Here is a 19050-nt window from a genome sequence, read left to right as displayed (position 1 = left end):
TCCACCTAGATAGCCTTCTGCACATGCGCAGTGGTGTGTCATCGATGAAATTCACTCGACAGATTTGACGCTCGTTACAATCGCAAGAGTTCTATGAAGGTATGATGGGAAAAATTAGACAAAGAGCAGGCGTGCATAGAGGGATGAACACGGAGACTCGATGAAAGGTCGTATGACATCGAAACGCCTTCTGGGAAGTATAGAAGAAACCGAATCGATCTAAGGAAAACTTCGGAAACTCAACCTGAATTTTCGTCAAGGAAACCAGAAGTAGTACTACCACCCGCGGAAATGGAATCTAGTACTACCACCCAATCACCAGAAACACCAGCGCAAGTGGAAACACCTAATGCGGTTGCTGAGGAACAGACACCACCTATAATACCCATACGGAGATCCTCACGGACAACTACGCAACCAAGCTACCTTAGGGATTATATCACGAGTTGAAACAAGAGACTAATCGGATGTTAAATAGTTGATTGTATCTTTTATTCTTATTGTTTACATTTTGTCTAGAACTGGGAACAATGTTTATCAGCACGTCGCTATACGCAAGGACAATTGTTAGTTATGTTATAAGCCTCTGTTTCACTTTCTCAAAAGAGAAAGGATGTTACAATATCTGGGTTCCCTGTGGTAAGAACAATAAAGTCCCGGATGCAGCCCTCCATCTTGGCTACAGAGCTAAACACTCGTGTTGTTGTCTTTCTCTGATCTTCTCGTGAGATTATCTACTGTTAGACCACATCTTGAAACACATGGAACAACCCCCCCCCCCCCCCCCCCTTCGTCTCGGCTACAAAATAGTAGGCAATTTCTTATTAAGGATCATTAAATACTATCCCTTTTCCATATGATTTCTATAACTGCCCTTTTCCCTCTCGACAAACAGACGGACAACAAAATGAAGGTTTCAAGTCTCACCTCGGCACTTCTGTACACGTGGCCCGCCAAATAGACCCATAATAAACATTTTCTCCTGTAATTTAAGTGTTGTCTCATACATCTTTCCCATGGGCCCTTCCCCTGGCTACGCCCCTGATTTCTGCTTTGTTTCGAGATTTTTTCACAAGATGTCATCCCCACTCAAGCTCTTTATAAACAAATCCAGTCAAAATAATTTATACTTAACTTTTACTTTTAACTTTCTCACTTATTTACGGACATGCAAAAGACACGTCCGTTCAAATACAATAGCATCTATATTTCTTATTATAAACGGTAACTCGCTAGTGCATAGTAATTTGCTTTTGTACAAATATTAAGGAAGACATACCAGTCTCTTTAGCGGTCTAAGAGGAAAATTAGCAAAGACGCGAAAAGGGGCGAAGACGATATGAAATTATAGTGCTTGTGAAAGAAAGTGCAAAGCACAAACAAGTGGGAAGGAACGGTTCCTTTTTCATTTCCTTTCCATCTCTGGTTAAATAACTTTAACGTTTGCGGGATTTCCACTTAGTAGTGTTGTTGGTCTTGTGCAGTGAATATCTTATGGAGTGTTTTATGATAAACACTGCATGCCTTCCACTTTGATATCTTGCCTCTGAAGATTTGTTAACTCTTCGTCCAACAGCGCCCGCAAAACATTGTTGGGATGTAGTTATATTAGACTCGAGTGCAGTGCATACTTAAGCGGAGAGACGCAAACGCCGAAGTTGGACATGTGTGAGCGAGGTTTTGAAGGGTCAGAGAGTATGGAGGTAACTACTTTTACTTTTATTCCGCCCCTAGAGAGAGTAACAGACCACCCACCCACACACCTATTGCTCGTTCAGTGGTCTGCCCCTTTACATAGACCGAAGACGTCGAACTATGTATAAAGCTAAGAGTTCGCAACGGCAGCCGCCGCACTGTTAGCGTTTTTGCTCGTGGTGTTATTAGTAATTGTCCCGTTAGCAGCGGGTACCGCCCGCCACAACCCGTACGTCTTTCCGACCGTGTGTTGCCATAAGCGTAGGGTGCCGTCCTCAGATCCGGACGCGTAGAGCTCTCCGTCCGGAGAATACCGGACACAATGTACTGGTCCGAAGTGCCCCTTGTATGATTCTGTTGGCAAAAGGGAATCGTAAGAGGCAGGCAGTGAGCCTTATATGATTCTGTTGGCAAGAGGGAAAGACGCATACAGTACAGAGGGGACCGGAGGGATTTGGAGCAGGGACACCTCTGGGTTAAGACGTGGACGTACAAACGAAGGAACAAAAGATGGACAAACATACGGAAAGGGCATACTTAAAGAGAAAAAAACATATACAGATCGAGGTGGGCAAACTGGCAAAATCAATGTATACGTAAACAAAATTTGTTAAAAAATCTCAATTTCTTTCTGTAGTGACAACATTTGCCTTCCTACAAAACTGATCTGCAATCTTATGGCCTTTGCATGTGTATCCTAAAATGTGTCACGTCCGTATATTAATGGAATATTTATAGTAATAATTCAATCAAAGCTTACCCAATTCCTTTCCGGTATCATAATCAAACTTGTAGATCTTTAAATCCTCTCCACCGGCCACAAAGCAAGACTTGTCGGGGTGAAGTGATGCGCCATATACAAGGGTAGGCATCTCAAATGATTTGATCACATCCATACTGACAAAGGAAAACAAACCAAATAAGAAATACATAAATGTGAGAGCTTATCACCACTATGATTTAAACAGTGAAGCAAGCTCAGAAACAAAAATGATCTTCGAAAAAGAGATAAGGGAGTCAGCACGAGTTCACCTTTTGCCAAAAGTTTTAGATATAGGTGTATGGAGGGGTTTTGCAAGCTTGGTGGACCTTTTGAAAGCTTCATTTAGAAAACCATGGGAATGGGTGGAATGGCAGTGTGTGGGGGAGGAGGGAAGGAAGGGGAGAATGCAAAATTCCCCTGATTCCGGGCTTAAGAAATCGCTCTATGACTCAGCTCTGTCAAAGAAGGCAAATCACGCCGCTGTTTTTTACTCCCGCACATTGCATTGCACACAAGGCATTCGATTTCGTCGGCTAATACAAGAGAGTAAAGCAAGATATTTTCAATCAAATATTGCCAAGAACCTACAGACAACAATAACAAAGTCCTGAGCGGTTAAACAACTTTCTTTAAGAAAGAAAGCAAAAAGCATGTAAGCAGGCTCGTAGGGATGGGCTCTTCACTGTTGTAAGCGGGATACATTAGAAAGGTTGGTGAGGATAAGGTTTTTCTTCTTCACACAAAATGGACAAGGGTTTGCTTGGGGGTGGCGGAGCAGAAACAGGATATGTATTCTGTTTCATTTTAGCATGAAGCTGCAGCAGAAATCTTAATCTTTGCAGAATTAGTCTTCCTGTTTTTGGGATTAGCGAATTGGGACCCTGAGCCTGGGTGAGGGAGGGTAAAACGGAAATATATCAGTTTTTTTTGTGATTTTTCACAGCAATCCCGCATTACAAAAGCATCAATCCCTTCTTTATTCGCTTTTTATGGATTGGGATGACTATGGATGACACTAGGTTTACATGTGCACCCTCACTACAACCCCCCTAAATCTCAGCTGCTGTATAAATACAGTAGCTGATCAGCCTTTAGTATGTATATACAGGCTAAGGCACCTGAGTGCCATACAAACCTTTCAGTTTCGTAAAACACAACCGTGGTACCATGGGTGATGACCAGCACATTCCCATCGCGGCTCATGTCCATGTTTGTCAGGTTGTGGGGAAGTTGAATGTTACGTGTGTTTTCTAGAGTCCTTGTGTCCCATAACCTGGAACAGAATATTTATTTACTTCCAGTAAGAGCTTGTCTAATTAGGGATACAAAAATTTGTTTGAGGTTGTTATATACAGTAGGATACTGTATGTGGAATACAAAACAAGGTTTGCATTATAACGTTTGTGAAGTTTTCTAGCCAATGGCCAAGTAGAATCCACATGAGCAGGACTATGAAAACAATAACCTGGACCTATAGTATATCATTTTTCTGTCATGCAGGGTATTGCATGTGTACTTAAAGCCGCATCGTTATCAGTTTACTTCCAGAGGGCAAACAGAAACCTCAACGACAAAAGACAAAATAATCTTATTAAACGCAATTTAACAGGCAACAGGCATAATAATCGTCTTAAACGCTATTAAACAGGCAACCTTCTACATTATCAGTTGCATCCTCAAAGAAACTTCCAATAGACTCACTGCTATTATAATTTTGAATCTTTTTTTCGCATTTTCCATTAAAAATCATCGAAGATTGTTACATAATCAACTGGAAGTAAACTAGTGACAGTAAAACTTTAATAATGTACAAGTGTCTATGAAACATCTTACATATATAAGCAGGGAACAAAGGGGTACCGATCACAAATCACTGACAAAATTTTTGCATTTTCATAGATCACCAAGTCCAAAAATATAAATAAATAAATAAATAAACAAATAAACAAACAAATAAATAAATAACCATAAACAAGAAAACTACTAACTACTAAATTGAAAACTACTTATTATCTTTTGTAAGATAACATTATTGTTCGATTTGGTTCTAATCATGGATCCCTGAAAAAAAACACTGGACCACTGTTACAGAGAGTACATGTTATCAAGGCAATTGAAAGTCAGCCCCTTGTAGAAAGTGTAGTATGGCTGAGTTCTACTGTACTTCTACTGTAAAGAAGTATCTAGTATATTCCTTTTTCAGTCAGTCAATAATCTTTATCTCATACCAGAGAACATTCTATCCTACTGCACTGTACTGCATGTGTTGATCTTACTCACGGGAACAAATCCTATTTGTTTTGCAAGCAAAGTGACTTCACATACAGTGGAATACATACACTCCCATTGCCTTACCTTATCATTTTATCATCTCCGCCACTATACACCATATTATTCTCCTTATTCCACAAAGCAGTCTTTATGCTTCCAGTATGACCAGTAAGTACTTGTGGCTCTAAAAATACATAATGATTCAATGAGTTATTACAGAAACGCCTCGAAATATCTTGTAAGTGAAGTTCACCTAAGATGTGTAGTTTGAGAGCATATGAATCCCATCCCACTAAACCAATAATCAAATCATGCAAATATAGTTTATACAGTGACATTCCAAAATCACACGCTCTTGGTGTTAGGATGCATGTGTGCTCCCAAAAACTAAATTGAAAAACAAGAAAGCCTTTTGTTGTATAAAGCAAATAAATATAATTGTTTGTCCTCTAAATGATTCACAGGAGAGGTCACAGTGTCATGGACAAGAGTCATTCAACTCGACAGCATCTTGTTGTATACTGATTCTGTGACGTCATACTAAAGGTGCATCCATGTATTAGAGGACAGCCAAAAGCAATTCTTAAACAGAATTGACAAGGGAAATGTTTTAAAAGATATTTTCAGGCTACCTATGCTGAATAAGCAATTTATGCGTTTCCGCATAATGTTAGACCTTCCAAGATTTGGACCTTAATTATAGGCAAGAAAATCACTGATAGTACTAAATACATAGTATCTGGGATGCTGAGCAATATTTTTCTTCAATATGGCTCAGCCTTAATCGAACAGTATGACTGACTTATCATATCAGACTTTCAAAACCTAAATGTTTGCCTTTACTTGGAAAGCCCCAAAAGCAAATCTTTACTGTGCCCACAACAGAGAAAATATGGCCAGCACATGTGGTCTTATACAACCCCAGAATAAATAATTTATTACTGTGCATGATAAGAAAAGATACATACACATACTGTACATCTGGGTATGCAAGGTTCAGTATATTCAGGTATATTAGGATCTTACTGAATACAGCAGTTATATGGAAACACAGATAGACATCATTTATTAGGATCTTACTGAATACAGCAGTTATATGGAAACACAGATAGACATCATTTATTAGGATCTTACTGAATACAGCAGTTATATGGAAACAGATAGACATCATTTATTAGGATTTTACTGAATACAGCAGTTATATGGAAACACAGATAGACATCATTTATTAGGATCTTACTGAATACAGCAGTTAATGTATGCATGCAGAAAAAAAAACATCAAATCCCCACAAGCTTTTCTCATGGTTGCTCACTCATCAGGGGATTTGTACTTTCTATTGTATACACATCACCATGCAGAGAATAGTTGAGATAAAAAAGGAACAAATGACATCGATTGATTATTAGTGGTAACATTAAATGGTTTTAGACTCACCAGAGTCCAAATTTTGCAGGTCAAATATTCGTAATATTTTCTCATTACTCCCAGTTAACAGACGATTTCCATCCTAAAATGAAAAATAAAATAATCAGATTAGAGCAGAGAGAAAAACTAGACAACACAGGCATTGCAAAATCAACACAGTTGAAGTTTTATTTTGTCTAGGAGATAAAGTTGATGGAAAAATTACAATGAGGGTATGGCTTCATCATCACATGCTGAACACAGTGGTTTGGGAGTAATGCTTGAAACATCAGGAAAACAGCAACTAGGCATTTAACATGTAAAACTTTAACTCTTGTTTCTAGTCATTTTCCTATCGCAAAAGTATACTGTACATATGTGTCAGGGCTTCTGGTATTACGCACTTGTGCGGAAGCGCGTAATTTGGCTTTCTCCGCGTAATCCCACGTAATTTGGCTAAATTTTGAAAGACAAAACATTTGAGTGCACAGCTGATGTGTTCTTTTGGGTTCTTACCTCTATTTTTCGCAAAAAAAGAGATATATTCTTCGTAAGAGAGCGATATTTCGAACTGAATTTCGAAAACAAATAAAATGACTAGGCACTCTTTGCTAAACCGCGAAGGCCTAGGACTAATAATAAAATACCTTTTTTAATTGGCTGGTGGCTAGAAGCCAATGAAAACTTGCCTAAGATATCTTCGCGCAAAAAATTAACCTTTTCAAGTTATTTCGTGCTTTTACGCCAAGTTTGGGCGTAACAGTTGATATTCCGTGTAATTTAGCGCGTAATTCAGTAAAGAATCCCACAAAATTTCGATTTTTAAAGAAAAATGTATTGCAAAATCCCGCGTAATTTAGTGCGTAATGATTGATTTTACGCTTAATTTAGCACGTAATTTAGCAAAGAATCCCGCATAATTTTTCGTTTTTTTCCGCGTAATTCCAGAAGCCCTGTTACGTTTAGTGAAGCAAAATAGAAGATGAGAAGTCTACTGTTTTAACTACTGTATGTGTTTGTGAAGTGAGGCAAACTTCCAGTTGAGAAGTCAACTGTTTTGACTACTGTGTATGTGTTTGTGAAGCAAACTTACAGATGAGAAGTCTACTGTTTTGACTACTGTATGTGTTCGTGAAGAAAACTCACAGATAAGAAGTGTACTGTTTTGACTATATGTTTGTAAGGCAAACTTACAGATGAGAAGTGTACTGTTTTGACTATATGTTTGTGAGGCAAACTTACAGATGAGAAGTCTACTGTTTTGACTATATGTTTGTGAGGCAAACTTACAGATGAGAAGTCAACTGTTTTGACTACTGTGTATGTGTTTGTGAAGCAAACTTACAGATGAGAAGTCTAGTACTGTTTTGACTATTTGTTTGTGAAGCAAACTTACAGATCAGAAGTCTACTGTTTTGACTACAGTATGTGTTTGTACTGTAAGGCAAACTTACAGATGAGAAGTCTACTGTTTTGACTATTTGTTTGTGAAGCAAACTTACAGATCAGAAATCTACTGTTTTGACTACAGTATGTGTTTGTACTGTATGGCAAACTTACAGATGAGAAGTCCACTGTTTTGACAATATGTTTGTGAGGCAAACTTGCCACTTCATCTCCACTGAGAGCATCCCACACTTTCCTGAAAAAAAAAAAAAACCCTCAAACAATTGTAGCCACCATTTTGTATTTTTTAGCAGAACAAAAAGAAGACGGCTATGTATATGAACGCTCTAGCTCTTTTCACATAAAAACTTTTCTAAGCACTTGTGTGAAAGAGAAATGCAACTTCTCAATAGTACAATGTGACCAGCCTTAAGACAAAAGTGATATATTTTTTACATTCACTTCTGCAAAACTGACTTAATCTTTTCCGCTAGAATGACACTTATTTTTGTCCTAAAGTAGTAACACAGGTAGCCCAGGCTCACCTTGAACCTACACTCGCCGTGAGCCTGGGCTACCTGTGGTAGTAAAGTGGTTGTCTTACTAAATGCAAGCATCAGGAATCACAGGTAGTCCAAGCTCTTTCTTTGTCCCTATCGATTTTACGGTAAACATGGGGCGAAAATCAAAATTAGTGAAAAATAAAAAACAACTTGCTGAAAAGAGGTGTGTAGTCTAGTTTTGTTTTTATGTTTACTTTTTGCGTGTTCTTTGGTCGTATTAAAGCGCCTTTTTCAAGATTCAAGATTCACGATTTGAAATTTTAAATGAATGAAGTGAAAGGTAGGAAACTAATTTTGGACATACCTCACGTTCCGTCCTCAAAAACACACTTCTTCCCGCTCAATTGGGCTCAAATCACGGCGACATCCTCACAGATAGTTGGAGTCCAACCTGTCCAAACCTCAGCGCCACACGATTTTCCATTGCAGAGGAATCCGGCAGAATATTTGTCTCTTTGTCGTTGAAATATGCTTGACCACAATGAATTTGGCAACCGTCAAAATTGTCTCGTCCCCACGAGCGCAAAAATCATGCCCATGCACCTGTGGCTGCGAAGATTTGGCAAGAGCCAAAGAGGTCCTTGCAATGAAGAATCGTGTGGCACTGAGGTTTGGACTGGTTGGAGTCCAACTATCTGTGAGAATGTCGCCGTGATTTGAGCGCGACTTAGCACTTCGTTCGTTTAAGATTTCAAATCTTGAATCTTGAATCTTAGACTACACTAGACTACATACGTCTTTTCAGCAAGTTGTTTTTTTATTTTCCACTTATTTTGATTTTCGCCCTATGTTTACCGTAAAATCGATAGGGACAAAGAAAGAGCTTGGGCTACCTGTGCAGGAATCTCATGGCCTACAGGATATTTCCAGTACCTCAACACATACTGATGACCAGTAAATTAGCTGAGAAGTTGATTAATTGATTATTACATTAGATTTATTTATCCATGTAAACAATTACAATCATTTTAGTTAACAGAAAACCATTGAGGTCAGAATTCCAGTGTCTTGCTGGAACACTACAGTTCTGTACATGTTTTACAACTTATGCTATCATATCAATGTCAACCCCTCTGCTAAGTCAAGTGTATACATCTCGTACTCTACTTACGCTGAGAAGTCAGCAGCCCCGGTAGCAGCCTTAGTAGCATCCATGTTTAGTTTAGTGCTCCATACGGCTCCCTTGTGCCCCTCAAATGTGCCAATCCAGTCCCCAGTCTCACCTTGTCGTAACATTGGCTTGCCATCTGTAATCAGAGCAATGTTGATTATCCTGTGCTAACACCTACTGTACACAGAGAATGCAGTCCATTTTTTACGGGGGGGGGGGGGGGGGGGAAGAGTGGCGGGAGTGGAAGGGGGGAGGTCTGGTACAGTATCACTTTCTCAACATCAAGGAATTTGAGTCAATTTAAAAGAGAGCTCATAGCTTGTATTTTGGTAAAATACAAAATTTACTAATGTAACAAAGTCTCGTGTTTTTATTCACAGTACGGTTGTCATTAGAATGTGGGGTTCCAAAGGGGTAGTAGATCAACAGCAGGCCATACTTGAAAACTTATCAAATCCATGGGAAATTCAGCTAATAGAACATTATTTAGAATTTCCCCCCTCATTTAAAAAAAATAATAAAATGTCAGAAAATTTGAAGGGGGGCTATAGCCCCCAGCTCCCCCCCCCCACCCCGGTGTGCAGCCCATGGTACAGTATGCATTGGCATATGGGGTTTAATCATTTTTCATTCATTCTTTGAGACGCAGCCCTTCAGTGTGACACATTTTCATCCACATATAAGCCTCCTCTACTAAAATATGCTGTCCTTTGTATCAGTGTTCGATATTGGCCAGCGCGGCTAACGTCAGTGAATGTTGTCTGTCACTAATGCCGGTTACGGTAACGGTAGGTGAATAAAACCACAAATAACAGCATATTAAACGACAACATTATATCTGATCGTAAGGCGAAGGTAAATTATGGTGATTGTTCAATCATAATCAATATTCTTCAAGAGCTTTTATTGTAAGCGTAAAGCACGGAAAATATTGACAGTTCTTTAAGGTGAAATTCTAGACGTTTCTCACCTTTACACGCGCTGATTAAGAAGTATCCATGCGGTGTTATGTCTGAGAAGTGAAGGTCTACTACAGGTCTCGTGTGTCCGCTGCAGGATAGAGGTATTTGCCTGGCCATGTCGTATAAATACAGAAAAGAAGAGAAAGAATAAGCGAAAGATGTGAGAAATCTTTCCAATCGATGGACGGAACTAAAGTGGAATCGATATGCCGCTAATACCCAGTCTCTTTACCGTGTGCTTGCATTTAACGCCTAGGAGATGTTTATCACCACAGGCAACCCGTACAATTGGTAGGTGAACCATGAAGATGTTTGTCGATGTGGCTGAAGGCTGGCTGAAATTAAAAGAAAAACAAAAATATAATAATAATAATAAAAAGATGATCTACAGGTGTTGAAACTTAAGGCAAAGTGTGCTTTTTATTAGCAATTTTAAAGCCTCAATCAGCTATGTTTCTATTTTATTCCATCTCAAACTCTCAAGATGGTCCAAATTCCATCACGTAATATATCTTTCGTGTTTGATGGAAAAAAAATTTTCAGCAATATCTCTCAGATCCGTAGGCCGTGCCCGGAGCTCCACTAGATATAGAAATATGGTATAGCTATGTGACTGCGAAAAAAAGAATACTTTGAACTCACTAGGAAGACAATTTACTGGGTTATTTGAATAAATTGAAAACCGTCGGGCGTTTAGTCCATCCAAGACCTGGGGGCGAGCTGTCTGACGATTTGATCCTTTTGCTCCACAGGAAGCCCGATATAGTGACTTCGCGTTTCCCTTATTTCCTTTCGTTCTTTATAAGGGAGATTACCTGCGGATAAAGCTAACCTAGATCTCCACATGTCATGCGTCATACTACAGACGTTGAAATTTTATCGCGTGATTACAATAAGTCTTCGCGCTGCATATTATCTAGCACTGTTGGAAAGTTAGGACGGCTTTTTAGTACACCAAGTAATAAAATCCATTGTCTCTATGGACACGAAATTGAGCCATGACAACAAATCAATGAACTACCAAAGCAACAAAGGGCAAGACAGGCTTAGAACCTGGTTATTGCCTCCCTATTAATGTGCGGGTTCCTTTGGTATTTTTGCATTGCACAGTTCGTTTAGATCTCCAGTCTAGCCGTGAAGCATTAAAGCTGCCATATGGCATTTCAATGAATGTCTGGAAGTATGGTCTATATTTTCCTTCTCATCATTTTGGACGAGGTTCGTTTTTCGGCAAACGTTCTCGAATTCTGTTTTTTTTACTTACGGTCACACGTGGATTTTCTGGCGTGAGTAAGCATAGATAAACTGCAATAAGGAAATACTGCTTTTTGCTGGCCGACGTTGCAACCCCCCCCCCCCCCAACATATCAAGAAAATTTAGCCAAAAATTGTCGTTTTTTCCAGACGCGGTCACTTCCATATAAGGAAACTAATACACTCCTTATTTGTAAAACCAACATGATTCTTGTCATTTTTAAGGCTGCCGTACCGCAGGTGCTTCGCAACTTAGTGGTAAAAATAGTGACTGTGACCAGCTTTAGTCAATAGAGAAGGCCTCTGAAAAGAAACGCAAATTCCTCGGTTCCAGACCCCTAAAACGACAACGGTTTCTTCATATGAACCCGGCTAACTACGCGCACGAAAAATTCTCCTCTTGCAAAAGCATGGGTAAGAAAATGCATATAAACATGAAATGAATCACGTGAGCCACAAAAAAAAGAGGGAAACGCAAAGCTTTCTGGCTTATCTATAGAAGTATATTGTGCAGAATTTGCAGTATTCTGACTCATTGTAAATTAGCGACATACTACTATTTAAACCATAACTAACAAGCAATCCCAAGAGAACGATGTTTATCCATTGAAATATTTCGAACTCGATGATTGCGTAACTGTTTTAGCCACAGCGATTTTTTCGTTGAATTTCACAAGTGAAAAACAAACAATACGCGTATAAATAGGAGTATGTTTCCTTATCAAATCATTCGTCGTTTGACGCGGAAGACACCAGGCGAATTGAGGACTGACATCTTCATCCATCAGGTAAGCTGACTAGTCGTTCTTATGATAGAACCCGACTTAACTCCCCGGAAAAATAAAACTCTTTGGAAAACCATCGCGAAGTACGAATTTGACTCTGTGGTTGTAATTAAAATCTACTTTGTGCAATTGTGTAAGTGATCGTCTAACGTAACGTGACTGTATCAGGTCAATCTAAAGACGTTTGGTCATGACGTGGCGATATCTGATTGGTCCGCTGCTGTGGGTGACCGTTTCTATACATGGTGAGGTTTCAGCTTAGGATTTCCACTTGGAATGCACTCATTTTTTTTTATGAAAATAAGCTGTAATAAATTAAAAAAATATATATTTTCAGTCGTGAGCGCCGAGTACGTTGACTTGCCGTGTAAGGCAGCCATGGGTATGGAAACGGGGCAGATCAAAGATCAGCAGATATCCGCGTCTTCCTATCATTCTAAAAGCTTGAACCCCCAGAACAGCCGACTGAATGGCGACCGATCTTGGTCCGCTAAAATGAACGGCAAGGACCAGTGGATTCAGGTGGACTTCATGCAAACAGCGAAAATCACCCAAGTCGCGACCCAGGGCCGAGCAGACGCCTACCAATGGGTGACCTCGTACAGACTCGAGTACAGTCGGGATTTCATCGTGTGGCAGTCGTATGCTACGGTAGATATGGACCCATCCTATGAAATACTTCTGACATTTTTATTGAATTGAAATCTATTATTTTCTTAGGAGTTCAAAGGCAATGACGACCGCTCTACAGTACAAACCAATGACGTCGACCCAGCGATCATTGCGCGCTTTGTCCGCATTCATCCAACAAAATGGCAAAGTTACCTCTCGCTGCGAGCCGAATTCTTTGGTTGTAGATCCGGTAAGTGAGAAAATATTGAAATGTTTGCCTCCGGCTCTCATGTATAATAAATGGTCGCTCCGTCTAGGAATGAATTTCACGATTCTTTCTTAAAGGGTTTTACGTGCCTCGAGAAGATTGCGCGGCTCCACTGGGGATGACTGACCACAGTATCGCGGACTCGAGTATCACAGCCTCGTCTTCTTCCGGTGGTAGCACGTTACCTTCCCAGGGTCGCCTTTACAATAGAAAAACATCTTCCTTCACCGGGGCATGGCTGGCGAAGTATAATGACATGGAACAAGTACGCATTATGATATTACTCTTTCTAAGGATTTATCGCTATTGGTCTATGGAAGAATTCTGATTTGTCCAAACGACCAAGTTCTGAAATTTTCGCATATGATTTTTCATTAACATTTCTACTCTGTATTAGTATTTCCAGATCGACCTAAAAACGATGACAAAAATAACAAGAGTGGCGACCCAAGGCCGACCAGATTCCAACCAATGGGTCAAGTCTTACCGACTGGAATATAGTTATAATGATGCCTATTACCAGCCGTACAGCGACGGCAAGAGCATGCCGGGAAATACAAACAGAGATGATGTACACGTCAATATTCTCGAGCCAGTCATAATCACGCGTTACATCCGGGTATGCCCCATGCTATATCAGAGCCATATCGCGATGCGCGTAGAGATGTATGGATGCCATGAAGGTAAGGGACTGAGAGGGATGGCGGTTAAGGGTCAAGTAATATGTGCTTTGTGATGATTTGTGTACTAGTATCTGAAAATTTAGATACCGCTTCCTGATACATTTAGAAAAATTACAATTGCATTACACATAAGCCTCAGATTTTTCGAGCTAATTTGACAATGGTTCCATGCAATCCCCCCTCCCCCATCCTAATGGGATAACCATTCTGATGGGGGAGCTATTACAAAGCATGTTTTTGTTACTCGCAGGTTTCCAAGTTCCTGATTTCCCACAATGTCAATCTAAAATTGACATGAAAGATAGTCAAATGACAGCCTCGTCCCAGCACAGCACGAGCTCAAAACCACAGCATGCCCGGCTTTACACACAGGCAGGCGGATACGGGGCTTGGATGGCCTCCGTTAATGACGGGTTCCAGTTCCTTCAATTTGATCTCGGCCAAGTAACAAAGGTAACCCGCGTGTCTACACAAGGTCGCAGAGGCGCGTCTCAATGGGTAACAAAATACAGTCTGGAATACAGCTTGGACGACGCAATCTTCACCCCTCACAATGACGTCAACAATAAACTGAAGGTAGAGAACGTCTTACCCCTACAATGGGGTGCGATTTGCACTAAACATGTTACGGTCTTTCCTATCATTTTTTTACAGGTTTTCGATGGGAACAAAAACTACTATGACGTAGTGAGTCACGTGATTACTCCAGCAATCATTGCGCACTTCATCCGAATTCGACCTCAATCCTGGAGCGGCCATATTGCCATGCGCGCCGAGTTCTATGGTTGTACCGAAGGCTTCGACAAACCAAACATACCAGAGTGCATGTCTCCTATGGGACTTAGAACCGGACAGATCCCGGACAGCAAGATAACGGCATCGTCCGAATACAACAGTGCTTATCGAGCAGGCAATGGAAGATTGTACTTTTACAAGCAGAACGGCCGCTTTAGTACATGGTTAGCTAAGCAGAACGACGACAAGCAATGGTTACAGGTACGGGATGCGAACAATAGACTTGCGGGATAAGGACAATAGAATTACGGGATGCGAACAATGGACTTACAAATGAGAACAATATACGTGTGGAATATTAATAATATACTCGTAAAATAAGAACAACAGAATCGTGCCCATTTTTCACAAAAGCCCTCTCTGCCTGTTTTCTAAAGAACTTCCCTCGTGAGCTTGTGTTTATCTACAATGTAACTTTTTTGTCCAAGGTGGACTTCTCCAATATCATCAAAATTACTCGCGTGGCTACGCAGGGAACACCAGATTCTGATTGGTGGGTCAAGACTTACTCACTGGAGTTCAGCAGAGATGGAATATTCTGGGAATTCTATCAACAAGGAGCAAGCATTGCGGTTAGTACTCAAAACGACCGTCCAAAAACATAGCTTCTTTAAACACTTCTGAAATACTTAATGAAGGGCAAGCCTTAAAAATATTTATCTACGTCCGCTATCACAGGAGCTGAATGGTAATGATGATCGGCACACTGTTGTACTACACGAGCTTGTCACTCCAATTTTCGCCCGCTACGTGCGCACGCGACCCAAAACCTGGCAGACGAGAATCTCCTTAAGAGAAGAATTATACGGCTGCAAAGAAGGTAGAATACATGTTTTACCTTTCATTAATTTTTATATTAAAATGAAAAAAAAACTTACGAATCAGGGGAACATCTGAAGGGACGGATTCTCGGAAATCACCAGTGTGATTTTAGTTGTGCTTTTCAGGATTTGTGGTGCCAAAGGAAAACTGTACAACAGCCCTTGGACTCGAAAACAAGAACATCCCAGACTCTGGTCTAACGGCATCCTCAGAATGGAACAAATACTTTACAGCTGCGCGCGCACGCCTCAACATCAACAAACAAGGAAGCCTCTTTGGCGCATGGTCAACCAAAACCAATGATGGCAGCCAATGGCTCCAAGTGAACCTCGGTAACATCACTATGGTAACGCGAATAGCTACTCAAGGACGCCAGGACCATAACCAATGGGTCACGAGCTACACTTTATCTAGTAATCTGCGCCAAGGGCATTACTTCACACCCTACAACGACCACGAGGTACAAGACTCCTATTATAAACCGAATGGACCCAACAATCTCGATGAACGCCTTGTTCCCCTTTTTTTTCTTTCTCATTTAGGTTCTGGAGGGAAACAAAGACAGGAATACCATCGTTGGGCACATTTTGAAGCCGACTATTTTCGCACTTCTACTCCGGGTTCATCCGCATTCTTGGCTAGGTCACATTTCAATGAGAATGGAGCTTTACGGGTGTACTAAAGGTGATACGAATTCATGGACTAACGAACCAGGGGCGGATTTAGGGATGGACCGAGCGGTTCCCCCCCCCATTTTTAGATATTTGGCTTTGAAAAAACAAAAGGAAATACACGAAAGAATCCAGCTCCCCCCCCCCCCCCTTTTGGAGCTCCTGGATCCACCCCTGGAAAATAAATACAATCTTAATGGCGGCCAGCAGGTAATTCAATCCACCCTGCAAATTCAAAGCCTTTTCTTTCCATTTTGTATATTTCAAGGTTTTGTTGTACCAACACCTCCCGAATGCAACAGCGCCATCGTATTACCAGACGAGCGAATAACGGCGTCATCAGAAGCGACTTCCGCACACAGAGCATCCAACGGACGATTACATCACTTGGCCGGGAATGGAAGGACTGGGGCCTGGTCAGCGGGAAGCAATGACCAGTACCAGTACCTCGAATTTCAATTCTCTCATCCAACAAAGGTAACCCGTGTTGCGACTCAAGGCCGACAGGACTCAGCGCAGTGGGTAAAGAGCTACACAATCGAGTACAGTCTGGACGGGGCGTTGTACACCGTGTTTAAACAAAATAGGAAAACACATGTATGTACCTAAAACTACGTTAGTATATGAATGAATAAATAATTTGATAACCATTTTTAAGGTGTTAACTGCAACTACAATGATTTCTTGCTTTTTTGCCTTTTACACCACAGATCTTCACTGGCAATACGGATCAACACCATATTGTCAGTCACGTGATCATCCCTGCAGTCATCGCTCGCTTTATCAGAATCCACCCACAAACCTGGCACTCCCACATTTCCTTGCGCGCAGAGTTCTACGGATGTACAGATGGATTTGAGCCGCCAGCGGAGCCTAAATGCGTGAAGCAACTTGGTTGTCAATGCCTGTCAATCAAGGACTCTCAGTTCAGCGCATCGTCAGAGTATAGCGTGACACTGAAGGCCGGTAACGCTCGTCTTCATCTTGTACCACGTGACGGGAGAGGCGGTGGATGGGCTGCCAAGAATAACGACAACAAACAGGTGTGTCACGTGGAAAGATCCTAGTTAATTAGACAGGATTGCTTCACAGACATATAAGCAAGTAAGCCCTGAGGAAAGATTGACATATTTTGCTATGCTGTGTCAGTAGTACCACTGATCACCACTGTTCAACCCAGTAAGTATGTGTCATATCTCGAATGTCACATAATACATGACTTGTTGTTTTCAGTGGCTCCAGCTTGACTTCGACTCGTACAAGACAGTGACACGTATCGCCACGCAAGGCCGCCAGGACGCCAACCAATGGGTGACGAGTTACAGCGTGAAGTACAGCCAGGACGGGAGTGTCTTCTCACCCTATCAGCACAACGGCAAAGATGTGGTAAAACAATTACAAATTAAAGTAGCTTTAACTTCCTTTAAATTGTAATCTCTGTATTGTTAAAAAGTGCAGTACTATTTACGGCTAATTAATTAGATTTACACGTCAGAATTAACAATAACATTTACAGAAATACCGAAAATTTCGGACACTCTAACTTGCTTTTTTTTTTTACAGATATTCACTGGTAACAGGGACAGAGGAAGTGTTGTCTTGCACTCTTTCGACCCACCCATCACAAATGTGCGCATGCTTAGACTTCTGCCGCTGACCTGGCATAGCCATATCTCGTTGCGCCTGGAATTCTACGGCTGCCCTGGAGGTTCAACAAGTCACTTTATTTACTATTCTCGATGTAGATGGGCGTATTTGTTATAACTATTTTAGCACTTGACTGCTGACTTAACAAACTTTGATGTCATCTTACTTTCAGAAATCCCTCACCTTGCCAAGCCATGCGACAAATCTATGGATATCGGCATCGCCCTCGACCGCTCCACCAGCGTTGGCCCCAGACACTTCAACATCGCCAAAACCTTCCTAAAAATCCTTGTCGAAAGAATGAAGATCTCCACAAACGGAAGCCATTTTGGATTGATAGCGTACAGTTCTAGTGCAAGTCGAGTCATAAGTTTCAGGTTTTCGCAAAAAGCCGCGGACATAAACCGACAAATAGACGCCATCGAATTCACTGGCGGAAAGACGCGCACAGATTTCGCGCTTCAGGTGGCGATCACCGACTTGTTCACGAACAGCGCAGGGGACCGGGAAAACGTCACTGATGTACTGATTGTCATGACAAACGGTCGGACTAGCCAGGGCAGTCTGCCATATAAAGACGTCATGAAACCACTTAAGGTAACGTGAATCCAGGATATCAAGGGTGGAAGACCCTTCCGTTGCACCGCCAATAACTCTTGCGTCTAGCACCCATTACCCCTTGTCCCTTAACGTGCAGAAGACAATAAACACCTTTATTTTCTGGATCTTAACCCTTTTTTACGATTCCAGGAAAAGAAAGTCGACGTTATTGCTGTTGGCATTGGGCCTGACGTCAACGAAGCAGAGCTGCTGGAGATTGCGGAGGGAAGCCTTGATCACGTGATCCGTGTGGACGACTACGAGGCTCTCGCCACCAAACTAAACTCGATCCTCGCACTCTCTTGTCCATCTGGACAATAAAGTCTTTGATGTGACGAACTGCAATAAAAATGAGCAATTGTGTATATTGTTTACTGTTTTCTTTTTTTTTTTTTTTTTTTGGCGGGGGGGGGGGGGGGGGTGGATATCTAATTATCTAAGAACCCCTTCAACCCATTGCCTGTTGCGCCTTGAAAATAACTGTCACCCTAGACAATTTTTATTTTAATTGTGTTTTCTAAAACACCGCAATATTACACTTACCAATAATTGCCAGCGTCGGTAATGTTCTTGGAAAACACAAGATTCTTGTTGCGGGAACTTTCAAAGGATATCGAATACAAAATTTCCGCAAAATTTTCTTGAAAAATGCACCTAAAGGAAGGAAACATAAGGCTGCATTATGGGAATAATCTGTGCATCGTAACCAGCAGTGATACAAGTAAATAACCGACACTTGGGTTCTCGGGTGCGCA

The 19050-nt window shown here is 41.1% G+C and overlaps 2 protein-coding genes across 2 annotated transcripts; one reads left to right on the top strand and one right to left on the bottom strand.

Moving 5' to 3' along the window:
• Window positions 1-1120: 1120 nt before the first annotated feature.
• On the bottom strand, window positions 1121-10373 carry LOC5503439 (serine-threonine kinase receptor-associated protein). Its single transcript, XM_048723026.1, has 8 exons — window positions 10167-10373; window positions 9197-9332; window positions 7697-7778; window positions 6167-6239; window positions 4814-4913; window positions 3594-3731; window positions 2456-2592; window positions 1121-2049 (listed from the first exon to the last, which is right to left on the bottom strand). Exons 1-8 carry the CDS (start codon window positions 10273-10275, stop codon window positions 1826-1828), a joined length of 999 nt encoding a protein of 332 aa, XP_048578983.1. The 5' UTR covers window positions 10276-10373; the 3' UTR covers window positions 1121-1825.
• A 1764-nt stretch (window positions 10374-12137) lies between these two features.
• LOC5503440 lies at window positions 12138-18660 on the top strand. Its single transcript, XM_032371805.2, has 18 exons — window positions 12138-12200; window positions 12366-12442; window positions 12535-12848; window positions 12918-13059; window positions 13155-13342; window positions 13475-13760; window positions 14011-14336; window positions 14415-14756; window positions 14984-15127; window positions 15234-15375; window positions 15503-15837; window positions 15920-16061; window positions 16317-16645; window positions 16759-17091; window positions 17282-17434; window positions 17612-17756; window positions 17868-18292; window positions 18446-18660. The coding sequence occupies exons 2-18, from the start codon at window positions 12388-12390 to the stop codon at window positions 18614-18616; spliced, it is 3972 nt and encodes a 1323-aa protein (XP_032227696.2). The 5' UTR covers window positions 12138-12200; window positions 12366-12387; the 3' UTR covers window positions 18617-18660.
• The last annotated feature ends 390 nt before the right edge of the window (window positions 18661-19050 follow it).

The sequence above is a fragment of the Nematostella vectensis genome, chromosome 15 (genome assembly GCF_932526225.1).
Source record: "Nematostella vectensis chromosome 15, jaNemVect1.1, whole genome shotgun sequence".
Classification (NCBI taxonomy): Eukaryota; Metazoa; Cnidaria; class Anthozoa; order Actiniaria; family Edwardsiidae; genus Nematostella; species Nematostella vectensis.
The sequence above is the reverse complement of the archived record's forward strand: the minus strand, read 5'-3'. Positions and strand labels throughout refer to the sequence as shown.

Coding starts and splice junctions, on each gene's coding strand:
- LOC5503439 (XM_048723026.1), bottom strand. CDS start 10,275: ATGGCCAGGCAAATACCTCTATCCTGCAGCGGACACACGAGACCTGTA. Junction 9,333..10,166: donor CTTAATCAGCGCGTGTAAAG/GTGAGAAACGTC, acceptor CTCTGATTACAG/ATGGCAAGCCAATGTTACGA. Junction 3,732..4,813: donor GGAGATGATAAAATGATAAG/GTAAGGCAATGG, acceptor ATTCTGTTCCAG/GTTATGGGACACAAGGACTC.
- LOC5503440 (XM_032371805.2), top strand. CDS start 12,388: ATGACGTGGCGATATCTGATTGGTCCGCTGCTGTGGGTGACCGTTTCT. Junction 14,757..14,983: donor ACGACAAGCAATGGTTACAG/GTACGGGATGCG, acceptor TTTTTGTCCAAG/GTGGACTTCTCCAATATCAT. Junction 16,646..16,758: donor AACAAAATAGGAAAACACAT/GTATGTACCTAA, acceptor TTTACACCACAG/ATCTTCACTGGCAATACGGA.